Source organism: Rhipicephalus microplus, chromosome X, assembly GCF_043290135.1.
Source record: "Rhipicephalus microplus isolate Deutch F79 chromosome X, USDA_Rmic, whole genome shotgun sequence".
Taxonomy (NCBI): domain Eukaryota; kingdom Metazoa; phylum Arthropoda; class Arachnida; order Ixodida; family Ixodidae; genus Rhipicephalus; species Rhipicephalus microplus.
In genome coordinates this window covers 178,797,274-178,811,475 of record NC_134710.1, presented here as the reverse complement: position 1 = coordinate 178,811,475, position 14,202 = coordinate 178,797,274, and the positions used below count along the sequence as shown (strand labels likewise).

Sequence of the window (14,202 nt, the reverse complement as noted above, 5' to 3'; positions counted from 1 at the left end):
CTTATGCGTCCTCAAAGTTTTAAAGACGATAGTTTTTCTAGAAATACTTGCACGCAGAAATCTTGGTCTGTCTCTCTATCTGTCTGCCTGTCTGCCTGTCTTTCACACGATTTACGCCCTCCCCTGCCAAAGTTTGAGCACTTGCTCCTTTACTAGAAAACACATAGATACGTAATTCCAAAGACTCTAGTGTCTCTTACGGTCCGCTGAAAATGCGACGCTATGCACGAAAAAGCCATCTGCCATCGATAAGGTGCTGCCGTTTTGCAGGACGAAAATGGCACAAGAACACCATCACGGACTCATGTAGTACAGCTACAGTGACTGCAGTACAGCTGGCTTAAAACTTTCAACGGGATTTGCAGCGAAGCACGCCTATACGTGGCCAAATTTGTTTTTAAGTAGTGGATAGTTATCTCAAACAACGTACATTTCTTTGTTTATCCAATAAATGAGTACATGTAGGTGCGTAGGCCTGTAATACCTTCATCTTTTACCTTTTGTTAAACTTAACTATGATACTTGCCACCCTCCCATACTTAGGTTTAAGACAGGGTACAAAAGGAAGGTAGTAAACGCCTACGCGATATAAATTGTGATGGCGTGATACCTTACTAATGTAAACAACTGTGCTCACAACTGTGTTCGAGTTGAAAAACGTTCATTTTAAACGTGCTTGTAATTATTGTTTTCAACAACTTTAGCTGCGGGAAAGTAGATACGGCTCAATGTAAAGTCCTTCGGCAAAGATGACATGTACGATACTGTCATATTATTTTCACAATAAATCTTTGTCGTCGAAAAACAAATCAATGTATGTCTTTAGGTGAACCGTGGGACAGATTCATTATTCTATTACACTTTTTGAAAATAAAGAACGTTTAGGACGCCATGAGCGCAATATGAAAAATCAATTGTAACAACTAGACAAATTTGTTGCCTTCTGTGTTTTGACAGACACTCAGGTGAAGGTGACTTTCCTGCTTGAGAACAAAGTGGTCAAAAGCAAGAAGACGTCTGTGGTCAAGCGATCAACGGAGCCCAAGTTTATGGAGTCATTTGCGTTCCGCCTGGCACCTGCAGGGCTCAGTGCCGCCAGTGTAATTCTGAAGCTTACCTGCCTGGCACCACCATACAAAGGTCAGAACATTCTGGCATCGTTTTTCACAAACGCTTGCCGTTTTAATAACGGCATGGTACACGCGCTACATGTGCTGTCGTACGTACTTGCGTACCGCTTTTGTAATTACGTCAACACCGTGTAGTACAGAAATTCATTAACTGTCTTTTTTTTCTTAACTAAACACAGGCGTTCAATTGGTCTATTGGGCAAGAAAACATGCAAGTAAGCAAAAACTGTTTTTTTATTGTTCTGCTTTTGTTGCCTTTTTTACCCACTTGTTCTTTAGAAATTGAGGTGCGTGTGAACCAAAAACACCCCTCCCCCCTCCCCAAAAAAAACTGAAAGTATCTCAACAGTCTCTGTTCTGGCAGAAATTTGAGAAAAAAAAAAGAAGAAAATACCCACCTTCATAACTGCGCCATTTTGCAGCACCCGCTACGATAGTTTACTGATTACAGTGCTCGACTGCTGAAGGTCGCCGGATCGCATCCCTAGTTCTGCAGCCATACCTCAATGGGGGTGATATGCAAGAGGACTCGTACTTTGATTTAGGTACAAGGTAAAAGACACCAGTTCTCCAGAACTTCAAGAGTCTCCGACGACGGTGTACCTCATTACCGTAGCGTCATTTTGGGGCATAAAAGTCCAAAGGCTATTATAGTATCTTATGCAACCAAACCATGTAGCCGAGGTAATATGGGCCTCAACCTCTCCACAGCAGGACCGTTATAACAAAACAGAATAACCAGGCAGGAGTGTGAGCTGACATTTACTTCGAAAACATGAACGTTGCAGATGTAAAATGACACAACAACCCTTATTAACGCTCAAGACGCATGCTCGCCTATTTTTTTTCCTCCTTTTTGGTGTTATGTTTGATGCGAAATAGAAGAAAGTGAAGCGAAAGCGGTGTACGAACGTGACGTGCGTGATTAGGATATAGTTATGTTTTAAGTCTTTATGATAACGTTTCCAAACTACGAGTTGTTAGTTCGCGCTTCTGCTTGAAAACCTGGTCTCGTCGTTTGTTGGTGTTGCAAAACAGCGTGATGAGAAACAGGAATAAGGTCAGCGACAGAGGTGTAGAGACCTCTTATTACAGTGAAAAGCTCAATATCCCGCTTCTTCGGCTGAGACCTTCGAATTTCGATTCCCAGCCTTATCAGGCGCGCTAATAACATGTGCAGAGCATTCGTTGATCATATGTGGGGTTTAACGTCCCCAAACCACCATTTGATTATGAAATACGCCGTAGGGGAGAGCTCCAGAAATACCAACCACCTAGGGTTCTTTAACGTGCACTCAAATCTGAGCACACGGGCCTACAGTATTTTCGCCTCCATCCAAAATGCAGCCGCCGCAGCCGGGATACAACCAACCTCTATACACAGCTTTTTTATACACAGCTTTTTTATCTTCCTCTAAACTTTTTAGGAATATTTTGTGTGGGGGGGGGGGGAGGGGGGGTTCTAAAAGAGCCATATTGAGAAACAGGCATGAGGTAAATTTTCTTTCACTTTTAAAACAATTGTGACCATAATAGGGTCATTTCTCCTCGTAACATCCTCTCAAAGAGGCAGTTTCAAATAAAAAATGACCAAAATCCTCCATCACTCTAAATGAAACGTAGCCACATTCATTAAAACAACACTGCGCCAACAATCGCGACCAAAAGAACTAAGATGGTCTCTTTCAACCTGTTCTGTTTGCGTTCTGCTTGCTTTGCTGTTATGTGTACGTTCCACAATTAGTTTTCCAGGGCAAGTTGGCCTTTACTGTAGGACATAACGTTGTATAGGGCAACACTCGAACATAAAGGCTAAAAGGTTGACTTTCTTACTTCTCTTTGCCTCGTAGTGCTTATTTTCGAGTTTAGCGCTAAATTTTGCTGTCCGTTCGTTCAGAGACGGTATATCTGAAATAGGAGATAAATGAAATAAAGACATTGGGTACGAATCTATTCGGTGAAGGAGTGGTCCGAAACGGCATGGCATAAAATGAGCTAAGAAGAATAATAGCTGAAGCACTTTTGAAGGCCTTCAATGGCTGCCAAGGAAAATAATACACTGCCGACAGTCCTGATTAGTTCGCTTTTTACCAGGAACGACCACTTGCTCTTCAAGCCTAGTCATCGCCATTATGGCCATGCGACAAAGGACGGCACTGATGAAAGCAAAAGGATGCTGTGGGTTTAATCGCAAAAAGTTTTATTGGGAAATATTGTTTGGTAGTAGAGATTTACACTTGTTTAGCGAGCTAAGTGAAGCCCCAAAAAATGTTCTAATTTACATGGGTCAAAGACAATCATTACTCCCCAATATCGACAATATGGGGCTATAAAGATTTAAGCCGCATTATACAGTTGATGTATTTAGGAGACAGAAACACATTGACGAAAAATTGGAGCAGGCCCTACCGAATTGTCAGAAGCAAAAAAAAAAAAAGAAACTGCGTTAGTTTTAGTTCTTCCTAAAATGGACTTGGTTCTTTAAAAAATTAAATGCGGCACATATTTATACACGATGTATGAGGGAACACCTTCAAACTTTTAGGAGGCTGCCTGTGACAAATAGCGCTATTCCAGTCCATCACATGATGTACTTAGAGCGACGCACATTACTTGAACAAGGAATGTTATATACATAACCAACCTATTAAACATCACTAATTATGTTCTAAATTTGAGCTTTTGTTGCTGATTACAAAGTGTAGACGTATAGTTCATAAGATGAGACCATTTGAAACGATTTCTCGAAATGGCACCAGTTTCCAGACGATTTCTGAACATAACGGAGAATGCATTGGCGCTCCATTTACTTTCGGAATAAAACGTCGTTCTATGCAATGAAGCACAAAATTAACTGGAACATCAATTCATACGTCTTATGTATTCAGTACATATAGCAAACACATTTAACTGCATATTTTTTGGACATGCATGAACATTAGGCCTCTCGCGGCCAGCACCGCACAGAAGACCCATAGAGCCAATATATATGCGAACATCTGAAGTTTCGGACGCCCAAACTGTTGAATGCGAGATTTGCCAGACTTTCCACTGAAAAGGCAGCTCCTGAATGACATTGATTGAAGCCACCATCCCTGCCACGCTTATCCTCTCGCAGGCTCGAACCAGCGCTTTCGTGAGTCTCTGCGTTTTCAGTAGTGCATTACAAAAGTTTGCTTGGTTCAATTATTTTCTGTCATGAGGCGACGCATACCAAGAAACTGAAGAGTCTTCTGTCAAGGGGCATAACGGTGGTGATAAGAACCAGAAATGCGCGTAGTCGTTATGGTGGCAGGTGGAAAACACGCTTTCACGATTTAATCACTAACGAGCCTATCATGATAGGCATCTTCAGCTAACTGTTTGACTGGGCATGTGATATCAGCGGTTTTAGGCGTTCTTCACACGTTTAATTGGCTGTAAACAAAACATGAAAAGAAACATGAATGAAAAGGGACAAAGCTGCTGAGGAGGATCGGATAACATCAGATCTGCTGAAAGACGGAGGGCAGATTGTGTTAGAAAAACTATCCACCAAGTTTACGAAGTTTGTCCTGACAGGGAGACTAATGGAACATAGAACAAGCTACCTCATTATCTCTGCACGTATGTTATGCTATACATATCGTCTGGCTGCTGGCATATTAGTTGCACCTAAACACGTGTTGCAAATGGTGTCGGCACACATTGTTCTGTGACACTGTCATTTTAATTATCCGGAAGCCTGCTTACCAGTTTTATAAAGCTCTACTTTTAGTTAACCATCAAAACTTCAATTTATAGTTGCGTCGGTGAATATTGCGATAGTCACTGGGCTTAGTTTCCCTTACCGATAATATATGTAGTGTTAAGACTGCACACTTAAAAAATTTGACGCTGTAGCTGCAGAAGAAAGACAACCGCGATGCCTTGATTGATTGATATGTGGGGTTTAACCTCTCAAAGCCACCATTTGATTATGAGAGACGCCGTAGTGGAGGGCTAGGGAAATTTTGACCACCTGAGGTTCCTTAGCGTGCACCCAAATTTGAGCACATGGGCCTACAACATTTCCGCCTTCATCGCAAATGCAGCCACCGCAGCCGGGATTCGATCCCGCGACATGCGGGTCAGCAGCCGAGTACCTAAGCCCCTAGACCAGCGCAGCGGGGCAAACGCGCTACCTTGTCCAAAAAATTTCATCGTGTTTTACGATATAGTCCGAATAACCGAATACTGATGCAGGCTAAGACGGCTTTTTCGCCGAAATTTATAATGAAGACCGAGCGATGAGTGCAGTCTGGAAAATTCGGAATTTCCTTCGCGCTCAATTTCTCACTCTGTGTTCCTACCTCACAAACAAGCATCTGCGCACTGCCTTTTTAAATGCGAAACATTTCTTAGCGAAATTTCGTGACTTTGGCTATGTCTATCTATCTATCTATCTATCTATCTATCTATCTATCTATCTATCTATCTATCTATCTATCTATCTATCTATCTATCTATCTATCTATCTATCTATCTATCTATCTATCTATCTATCTATCTATCTATCTATCTATCCACCTACGACTTTTAGCTCTCCTGGCCATTTCGATAATGGAATCTATACGAAAATTGGTACGACGTATGACTGTAATACGACCATAAATGACTAGTCATAACACGAAAATCACGACAGGCATGTCATGAATGTCATGATTTATCATGTCATGGTCGTACTGCTCCTGCGCTGGTTTCGTTCACATGACATATCACAAAACTGGTATGGTATGACATGACTGCATGGCGAACAAGAAGTGACAAGCCCTCAGGTGGAAATCATGACATGCATGTCATGTAAGTCATGACTACACGCCCCGTTAATTGTGCGAACGCGGTCGTTTCGCTAGCTTCACAAATACCAAATTTGGTATTACGGGACGTGAATGCATGACAGAGGTATATGCCTAGTGCAGACATGATAATCTTGATTTGAGTGTCATGTAAAACAGGACTACATGCCACGCTCATGGCGTGCTCACTCCCATTTCGCTAGCTCCACACATAGCAAATTTCGTATTACGTGACGTAAATAGATGACGAAGGTAAATGACACGTTCAAACATGATGATCATGATATGCATGTCAGGTATAGTGTGACTACATGCTACGCTCATGGCGTGCTTGCGACCGTTTCGCTAGCTTCACATATAGCAAATTTGCTATCACGTAACGTTAGTTGACGATGAAGGTAAATGACATCTAAACATAATGATCATTACATGGGTTCATGTAAAACATGACTACACGCTATGCTCATAGCGTGCCCACAGCCGTTTATCTAGCCTCCTATATAGCAAGTATGGTATTACGTGACGTGAATGAATGACGAACACAAATGCCAGGCGCAAACATGATAATCATGACATAAAAGTCATGTACGGCATACTGTACGTCCGCCTCTTAAAGTTGGGCTGATTTGAAAGTGATGTATCAACTTTCTTCATTCGTGCTTCGCATATCATCGATTCCCACTGTACGTGGGATCTGCCTTTTTTTTCTTTCTCTTCTGGATGCGACATAGACATGATAAGCTGAAGATGCGTATAAATATGAGGACATATAAAAATGCTTTTGCCCCGCCGCGGTGGTCTAGCGGCTAAGGTACTCGGCTGCTGACCCGCAGGTTGCGGGATCTAATCCCGGCTGCGGCGGCTGCATTTCCGATGGAGGTGGAAATGTTGTAGGCCCGTGTGCTCAGATTTGGGCGCACGTTAAAGAACCCCAGGTGGTCGAAATTTCCGGAGCCCTCCACTACGGCGTCTCTCATAATCATATGGTGGTTTTGGGACGTTAAACCCACATATCAATCCATCAATTATAGAAATGCTTTCACAAAATACCTAGAATTTTTGCTTGTGTTACAGTGAACGAATCACTAAAACGGAATAAAAATGCTGCCTTATGGGCATACAACCCGAGGACCCGCTAAAAAAACAGCATTACAGAAGGTACTGTATTGTGATTGCTAACATTCGAAATAGTTGAAGCATGCATAATAACATCGCAATAACCTTCGAAGTAAATAGTGATTAGCAAATGGCTATATTGGGCAAGTTTGTGACGCTTACCTGCAGGTCAAAAAAAAAAAAACTAGCGGTGCACAATACAACGCACAAGTGCTTATGTGGTGCAACGTTGTTTTTTTTGTTTTTATTTCTCTATTTTGTTTGCGCCGTGCGGGATCACTAAATTGGCCAAAATATTCAACTGGAAAATAAATGGAGATGAATTAGCACCTGAGCTAGAGATTACAAAGTTTTTTTTTTTGTTTCTTCTAAAACCTACGACAAGTATTAAAGAAAGTTTTGTTTGTTGGCATGGGGCTCACTAACTTATAATTCAAGAAATTTGAACAATAAAAATAAAAACGCTTTGGCCTGCGTGGTATTGATTGATGTGTGGGGTTTAACGTCCCAAAACCACCATATGATTATGAGAGGCGCCATAGTGGAGGGCTCCGGAAATTTCGACCACCTGGGGTTCTTTAACGTGCACCCGGCCTGCGTGGTAGGCGCAGCATAGTCACAGCGACAGCTACAAGCGTGGCCTTCGAGAGCCTTTCCTAAACACTCATTGGACATTTGCTGCAGTGAGCACTCAGCACACTTGCTGCGTTCCCACTACGCCATTAATAATAACAATTTCTGGGTAGTTGTCCGGCTTTCCCCGTGCTATTTTTTGTCATTCTTCTGACAAGCGTGGCCTCTGCTAAACGATTGCAAGGAAGTTTGTGCCAATTGTTCGTGCAGTGGCTGACGACAACGAGGAATTATGCCTGAGGTGGGTATTTGCCACAGGTAATTGGTGATCAAGGACAAGCTTTTGTAATGAGTTTAAGCATTGGAGAACCAACTTGTTAAGCTATTCGCACGGTGTGATGCCTTGTTGGTTTTTGTTTACTGTTCTAAAACACTTTATTACTCATAATAACTCGGTTCCTTTGCCGACATCAAGCCTGCCTAAAGCAAGTTTTCAAACTGGCCACCATTGTCCTCCAGTGGCCTGTTCCACCTGAAGGCTCCGAGGACATCTAGCTCTATTCTAGACGCTGAAGGTAAGCATCGTGCCCCGGGCTAACTTTTTCACTGTGTAAACATGGCTTTTGCACCAAAACTTAAAGTGGCAACGTTAAATGTTCGAGGTCTTGCCGCCAAGCGGAAACAGAGCCAAGTCTACAGGCTGCTCGTGGATCATGATCTGGATGTACTAGCTGTACAATAAACAAAATTAGACGGTGAGGAAGAGACCCGGGGCATGATGCTGAGGTTTACGGTGCGTTACTACGCAATTGTAAGTCAAGCAGTAGGCACGTCTGCAGGCTGTGTCTTGTTCATTAAGAAGTTACCGGGTCTGGTAGTGCAAGATATCTTCTCTTGATTGTCTGGTAGATTGATTTCCTGTGATTTTGTATTTAATAAATGTTGGTGGCGTATTGTGTGTATTTATGCACCACCCATTTGCGAGGAACGTTTACTTTTTTTTCAAAGCTAAAACAGCACTTCATTTTGGAAAGGAAATCTATATTAGTTGGTGTTTTTAACTGCGTCCTCAACGGGCGAGATCGATCAAACGGACGCGCCGTGTACGATAAAAGTAGTAGGACATTAGCAGACATATTACTTAATTCAAGTTAAAAGACATGGTCAGCTGTATGGAGGGATCGCGGAAAGCGCGTTTCACACACTTTTAGGGAAATGGCCATGCACGCCTTGATCTCATTTACGTGTCGCTTGAAGTAATAGCCCACTGCAAGACACATGCTGTCTATCCAACACATTTCAGTGATCATTGTTTATGTTAATATGTGATATGGAGGAGGAGGAGGAAAGAACTTCTTCAGAGTCCGGCGAGTAGATGGGGTGGGCGATTGGCCCCGCCTAGGTTACGGCCAGGAGTCCTTGAATCCTGACGGCTTCCTCGGCCCACTGTACGGCCCATATTTGGTCTTCGAGAACAGAACTGAGCATTGCGGCTTCCCAGCGCGCGCGAAGGCTGTCAGCAGAGGCCGCATACTTGTTATGAGTACTAATACCTCTACATTCCCATAACATATGCTCCAGAGTGGCTCTGGAGTCGCAACGCTTGCGCCTGTCCGTTTTGTATATATCAGGATATATAATGTGTGATAGTGCAGGATTCGGATATGTCCTAATTTGTAACTGCCGCCATTCGACAGACTGTCTTTTTGCAAATTTTGGGTGAGGGGGCAGGAATATGCCCCTCTGTAATCTATAATGTTTTGTAATTTCAGTGTATCTGGTCATTCTGTCTTCCCACTCCCACTCGTCTGCCACGCCGTAATCACCGGAGAAGGCTGGGGCGGCACTTGAGCGGGCAGCTTGGTCGGTGAGCCCTCGAGCTGCGTCATGTACAGCCCCGTTGGTGCTGTCCCCCGCAATGGCATGAGCAGGTGTCTATATAATATATGTATATCTGGGGCTTGTTCGACACCCTCCTTTGAGAATACGTAGTGCCTCCGGGGAGATGCGGCCATTGGCAAAGTTTCTCACTGCCGTTTGAGAGTCTCTGACTATCACGGTTGCGTTTGTCTGAGCTACAGCGAGCGCTATGGCTACCTCTTCCGCTGTCTCGGTACTTGTGGTGCGTATTGTTGTGCATGTCGTACAGCGTTTGTTGCTATTGATTACGGCTGCGGTAAACCCCCGTTTGCGCTTGTATCGAGCAGCGTCTACGTAAACTGCGTCCTTGTCATTACCAAACTTTTTTGTATTTGTTTTGCTCTTGTCTCTCGTCTGTCCTTGTGTTCGGGGTGTATGTTTTTTGGCAAGGGTGGTATCATCATTGTTTCCCTGGTCTCTTTCGGGATGTCCACATTAACGCCATATTGCGTGTGATACGTTATGCCTAGTCGCTCTAGAATATGTCTTCCTGCTCGTGTCTTAGAGAGACGTTCATATTGTGCCGTACGCTGCGCCTCAATAAGCTCATCTATTGTATTGTGCAGGCCTAGCTGTAACAGTTTGTCGGTGCTTGTGCTAATCGGTAGACCTATAGCTAGTTTGAATATTTTTCGAATGAGGCAGTCTAGCTTGATCTTTTCCGCGACTTGCCATTTTAAGTATGGCGCTACGTATACTATTCTGCTTATCACGAATGCCTGTATCAACCCTATCATGTTTTCCTCCCTCATGCCACTGTGCTTACTTGCTATCTTTTTTATGAGTCTCATTACTTGGGCTACAGTTGCATCCAGTCGCCTGAGGATTTCTCCATTGTTGCCCTTGGCTTCGATGAGCAGACCCAGTACCCTGATCCTGTCTACTATGGGTATGGTTCTTCCATCGGCTGTTCTTAACTGTATTTCTTCTCTAGCAGCGAGATCTTGCAGGCAGTTGCCTGGTTTGCGACCTCTACGAGTAGGTCTGTACAGCAACAGCTCCGATTTTTCCGCAGAGCAGGCTAGCCCAGTACCTTCCAGATACCGCTCGACCGTTTCGACTGCTGTTTGAAGCGTTTCCTCTATTTCGCCATCACGACCACTTCTCACCCACAGGGTGATGTCGTCTGCATATATAGTATGATTCAGTCCTTCGATTGCTTGGAGTTTGGTTGGCAGTCCAATTAGAGCCAGATTGAATAACATATGGGAGAAAAAACAAAAGGTGGAACTTTTTCACAGGAGCTTTGGAAGATGAATTCCACTTTGATCACTGACAAATATTTCTTAATCAGGTAATGAACTGCATCAATGAAATAAAAATGGAGGATGAAGTTAATCTTGCAGAACAATGGGAAGAGTTCAAGCAGCGAATAAAAATAAAAGCTGTTGATCGTTCTTGCACATTGAGTTGCGAAAGGAAAAAGAAACAAAAGGAACTCCAAATGACCTGAATGGAAAGACTAATTGACTTGGATTGCAAACAACCGAGAGAGTATAAAATTGACATACGCAATATTAAGCAGAAACTTGCAATGGATGACGAGGAACACTACCGTGATGCACTCGTTCGTGCGAGGGCTGAGGCTTTAGCTGCTGGAGAGACGCCAATCAAAAGAGCGTTATGGGAGGAAAAAACGAACGCTCGACGGAATCATATGAAAAAATAGAGAAGGATGGTCACGAAGTAACCGATACCGACAGAATTTTATCCGTATTTTCGAGGCATATTTCTTGAAAACGTTTTTCCGTGTAGACAGGTAAACCTAGAACGATTTAAAGAAGAATATTTAGGACGCATGCCACAAGTCAGTGAGGAAGTGAAAGCGTTTTGTAATTATCTATATCGGCATCTGAAGTTGAACGGGCAATTGATACAAATGTTTTAAAAGTGAATTGTCTCCTATACTTGCAGGCGTTTTTGACGAGGCATTTGAGGAAAATAAATTACCACCATCTTTTGGTGAATCACGTACGTTCTGGTTCCGAAGACAGACGAGGTTGAAAAGCTCAGGCACGTGACAGCGTACAAACCAATCGCACTCACAAACGTAGACTACAAAATAATTATAAAAATTTTGGTGGCTAGACTTCAGTCAGTAATGAAAGATATCATCAGTTCACACCAAACGTGTGGAATCAAAGTTCGGTCCATAGTAACAAATGTTCATAAAATGCGGTCCGTGCTCGATTGTGTTGACATCAGTCAAGCTCGTGTGGCCATACTCCAGCTGGATCTGGAGAAAGCGTTTGATTGCGTCTTTTGTTTGCAGTATTGGAGCAGATTATTGTTGGTAAGATAATCATGGACGTTGTAGCCATGGCATATCGAAATGGTAGTACGAGACTAATTATCAATAAAACATTGCCCCCCCCCCCATTAGAATTGAGCACTCAGTGCGTCAAGGTTGCCATGTTAGTTCATGGTTGGTTTGCATTTATATTGAAACAAAATGTCGGTTGATATTGCAGAATGACATCATTAATGGGTTTAGAGTACAATCCTCAGAGGTCAAACTACTCGCATACGCTGATGATGTTGCGATTTGTTGCACTTCCTATGAAGGTACTGAAGAATCAATCAAAGTTTCTAAATCATTCGCCGACGTAACAGGAAGCCACATAAACTGGGGTAAGTGCCTCAGATTTTGGCATAGATATTGGCCTTCAACCCCAGAATTTTTCGCAGCCATCAAATGGACAAAAACGCCAGTTAATTATCTTGGAGTTCCGCTTGAGTCATACAAAAGTACTGATGAATATTGGACACAGCAAACAAAAGAAATTAAAGAGAAAGCGAATAGGTGGAATGCAACTTATCTGTTTATGTTTGCTGGGGCTACTGCATGCAACTTGTTTTTTTGTGTCTAAGCTATGGTATGTGTTGCAGCTGCTGTACTGTTCTCGGGTCAATAGGCGAAAATTACATCGGGTGTTTGCAATATTTGTGTGGGAGTCTAACTGGGAAAGGTGCAGTCGCACAAATTTGTTTAGACGGGTGAAGTGTGGAGGTCTTGGGCTAGGACACCTGTTTATCAAACAGTTGGTAAATAAGTTCTTTTTTCTTTTTCCACGAGACAAGAGATCCTTCCCTACTAACAGTGTGTCAAACAAGACTAAGTAGACTGTTGCCTGAGTTTGTTGTGAGCACTCATGTTACCACAGGGGCTTTGCAAGGATACATGAAAAAAGTTATGGCCAGCATGCGGTTTTTGTGTGTTCGTTTTTCGACTTACTGCTTGTGGTCTGTTGGAAAGAAAAAATTGTACAAAGATTATAGTGAGACTATGCTCTCCATCCCACTGTACAGAGCGCTATATACAGCACGCGAGGGTCCGGATGTACTTAAACGTGTTAAAAAATGCTGGTAGCTCCAAGTTCAAAAACGTTCTTTTTTAAATTACACATTGAAACACTTCCTGTAAGAACCTTCCTAGAGGAGCTTGGGTTTTATTTACCTTGGGGATCTCACTGTCTAATCTGTAAGAAACCGGAAACTATTCACCATGTTTTCCTGCACTGTTGGGAAGGAGTATACTTTTGGGACGTGTTACAAAGGACCACTGAAGCAGAGTTTCCGTTAGACGCTCATGGGATCAGGTATTTGGCAATAGAGAATGACGATGGATTACCTTTCGATTTTATCATGATGACTGCCTTGCACAGTATATGGCGCTCTAGAATGGCTGGATTTCACTGTGACCCTGACAGGAGACCAGCAAGAGAGTATTTTAAAGAAAGTATTTCAAGACTTCTCGAGGTAGTAAGAACAGACGAATGTGTACCTTTATGGTTAGAAAGGATAGAAGCGCTACTGACCATGAAGGAAGTCTAGGACGTGATGTGTTATAGTAATGCTTGACGGCCTTAGTTATTTTTAAATTTTTCTTGCTCGTTGTGTATTGTAATATCTTTATCTTCGCACCCCGTGTGTGTAGTTTAACCGGAAATAAATGAGAAAAGAAAAAAAAGCGGCGTGGCTCAGTGGTAGAACACTGGGCTGGCACGTGGCGGACCCGGGTTTGAGCCCCACTGTGTCCTTGGCACTAAGTTTTTTTTTTCTCATTTCGTGCGATAGCGATTACGGACCCCGGCGGTGATGCGTGACCCAAGTTGTGATCTCATAACAGCTTTCGCTGTTAAGAAACAGCCTTCTATAGAGAGGAATATTTCCAGTCTCATATATCTAAAGCACTCATGAAGTGTAGTGGTGTCTGAGCAGCGCACGGCTCAGATCAGATTCCACTGGTACATTTCCCTGAAGGAGAAAAGAAGAAACAAACAATGACCAAGACCCCCGTAATCGGACATCAAGCAATGTCCAAAGATATGGGATGACGCCCTCTAGTTATACGCGAAGGATTCAGTAATAAGCTCGCATCGGGTACCAGCTAAAGGATGGGCTCTCTTAGACACACAATGCAGCAAAATGAGGGAGAACCCTATAGCTCTCGAAACTGGACCTGTTCAAACAAAAAGACAGACATCCAAGTGGCGAAAAGAGTCTGTCTATAACCACAGAGACCGAAGGATAAACTACACTAGTAATTGAGAGCACAACACGCGCAGCCGAATACAAACATCAGCTTGCCACACGAGCATGTTCACAGCTCTATAAAATCACAAAAAAACGATAGCATTCCAGGA

At 43.0% G+C, this 14,202-nt stretch overlaps 1 protein-coding gene across 3 annotated transcripts in view; it reads left to right on the top strand.

Annotated features, from left to right (window-relative positions):
* Positions 1-14,202, top strand: part of LOC119176962 (synaptotagmin-15) — a 368,621-nt gene that overhangs the window by 320,089 nt on the left and 34,330 nt on the right. For 2 of the 3 annotated variants that reach the window (XM_075878288.1, XM_075878289.1), the window contains exons 8-9: positions 958-1,140; positions 1,310-1,345. In XM_075878288.1, coding sequence (XP_075734403.1) covers positions 958-1,140; positions 1,310-1,345 — 219 coding nt within the window. The remainder of the gene's footprint in view (positions 1-957; positions 1,141-1,309; positions 1,346-14,202) is intronic. The other variant, XM_075878290.1, reaches the window with a different exon arrangement.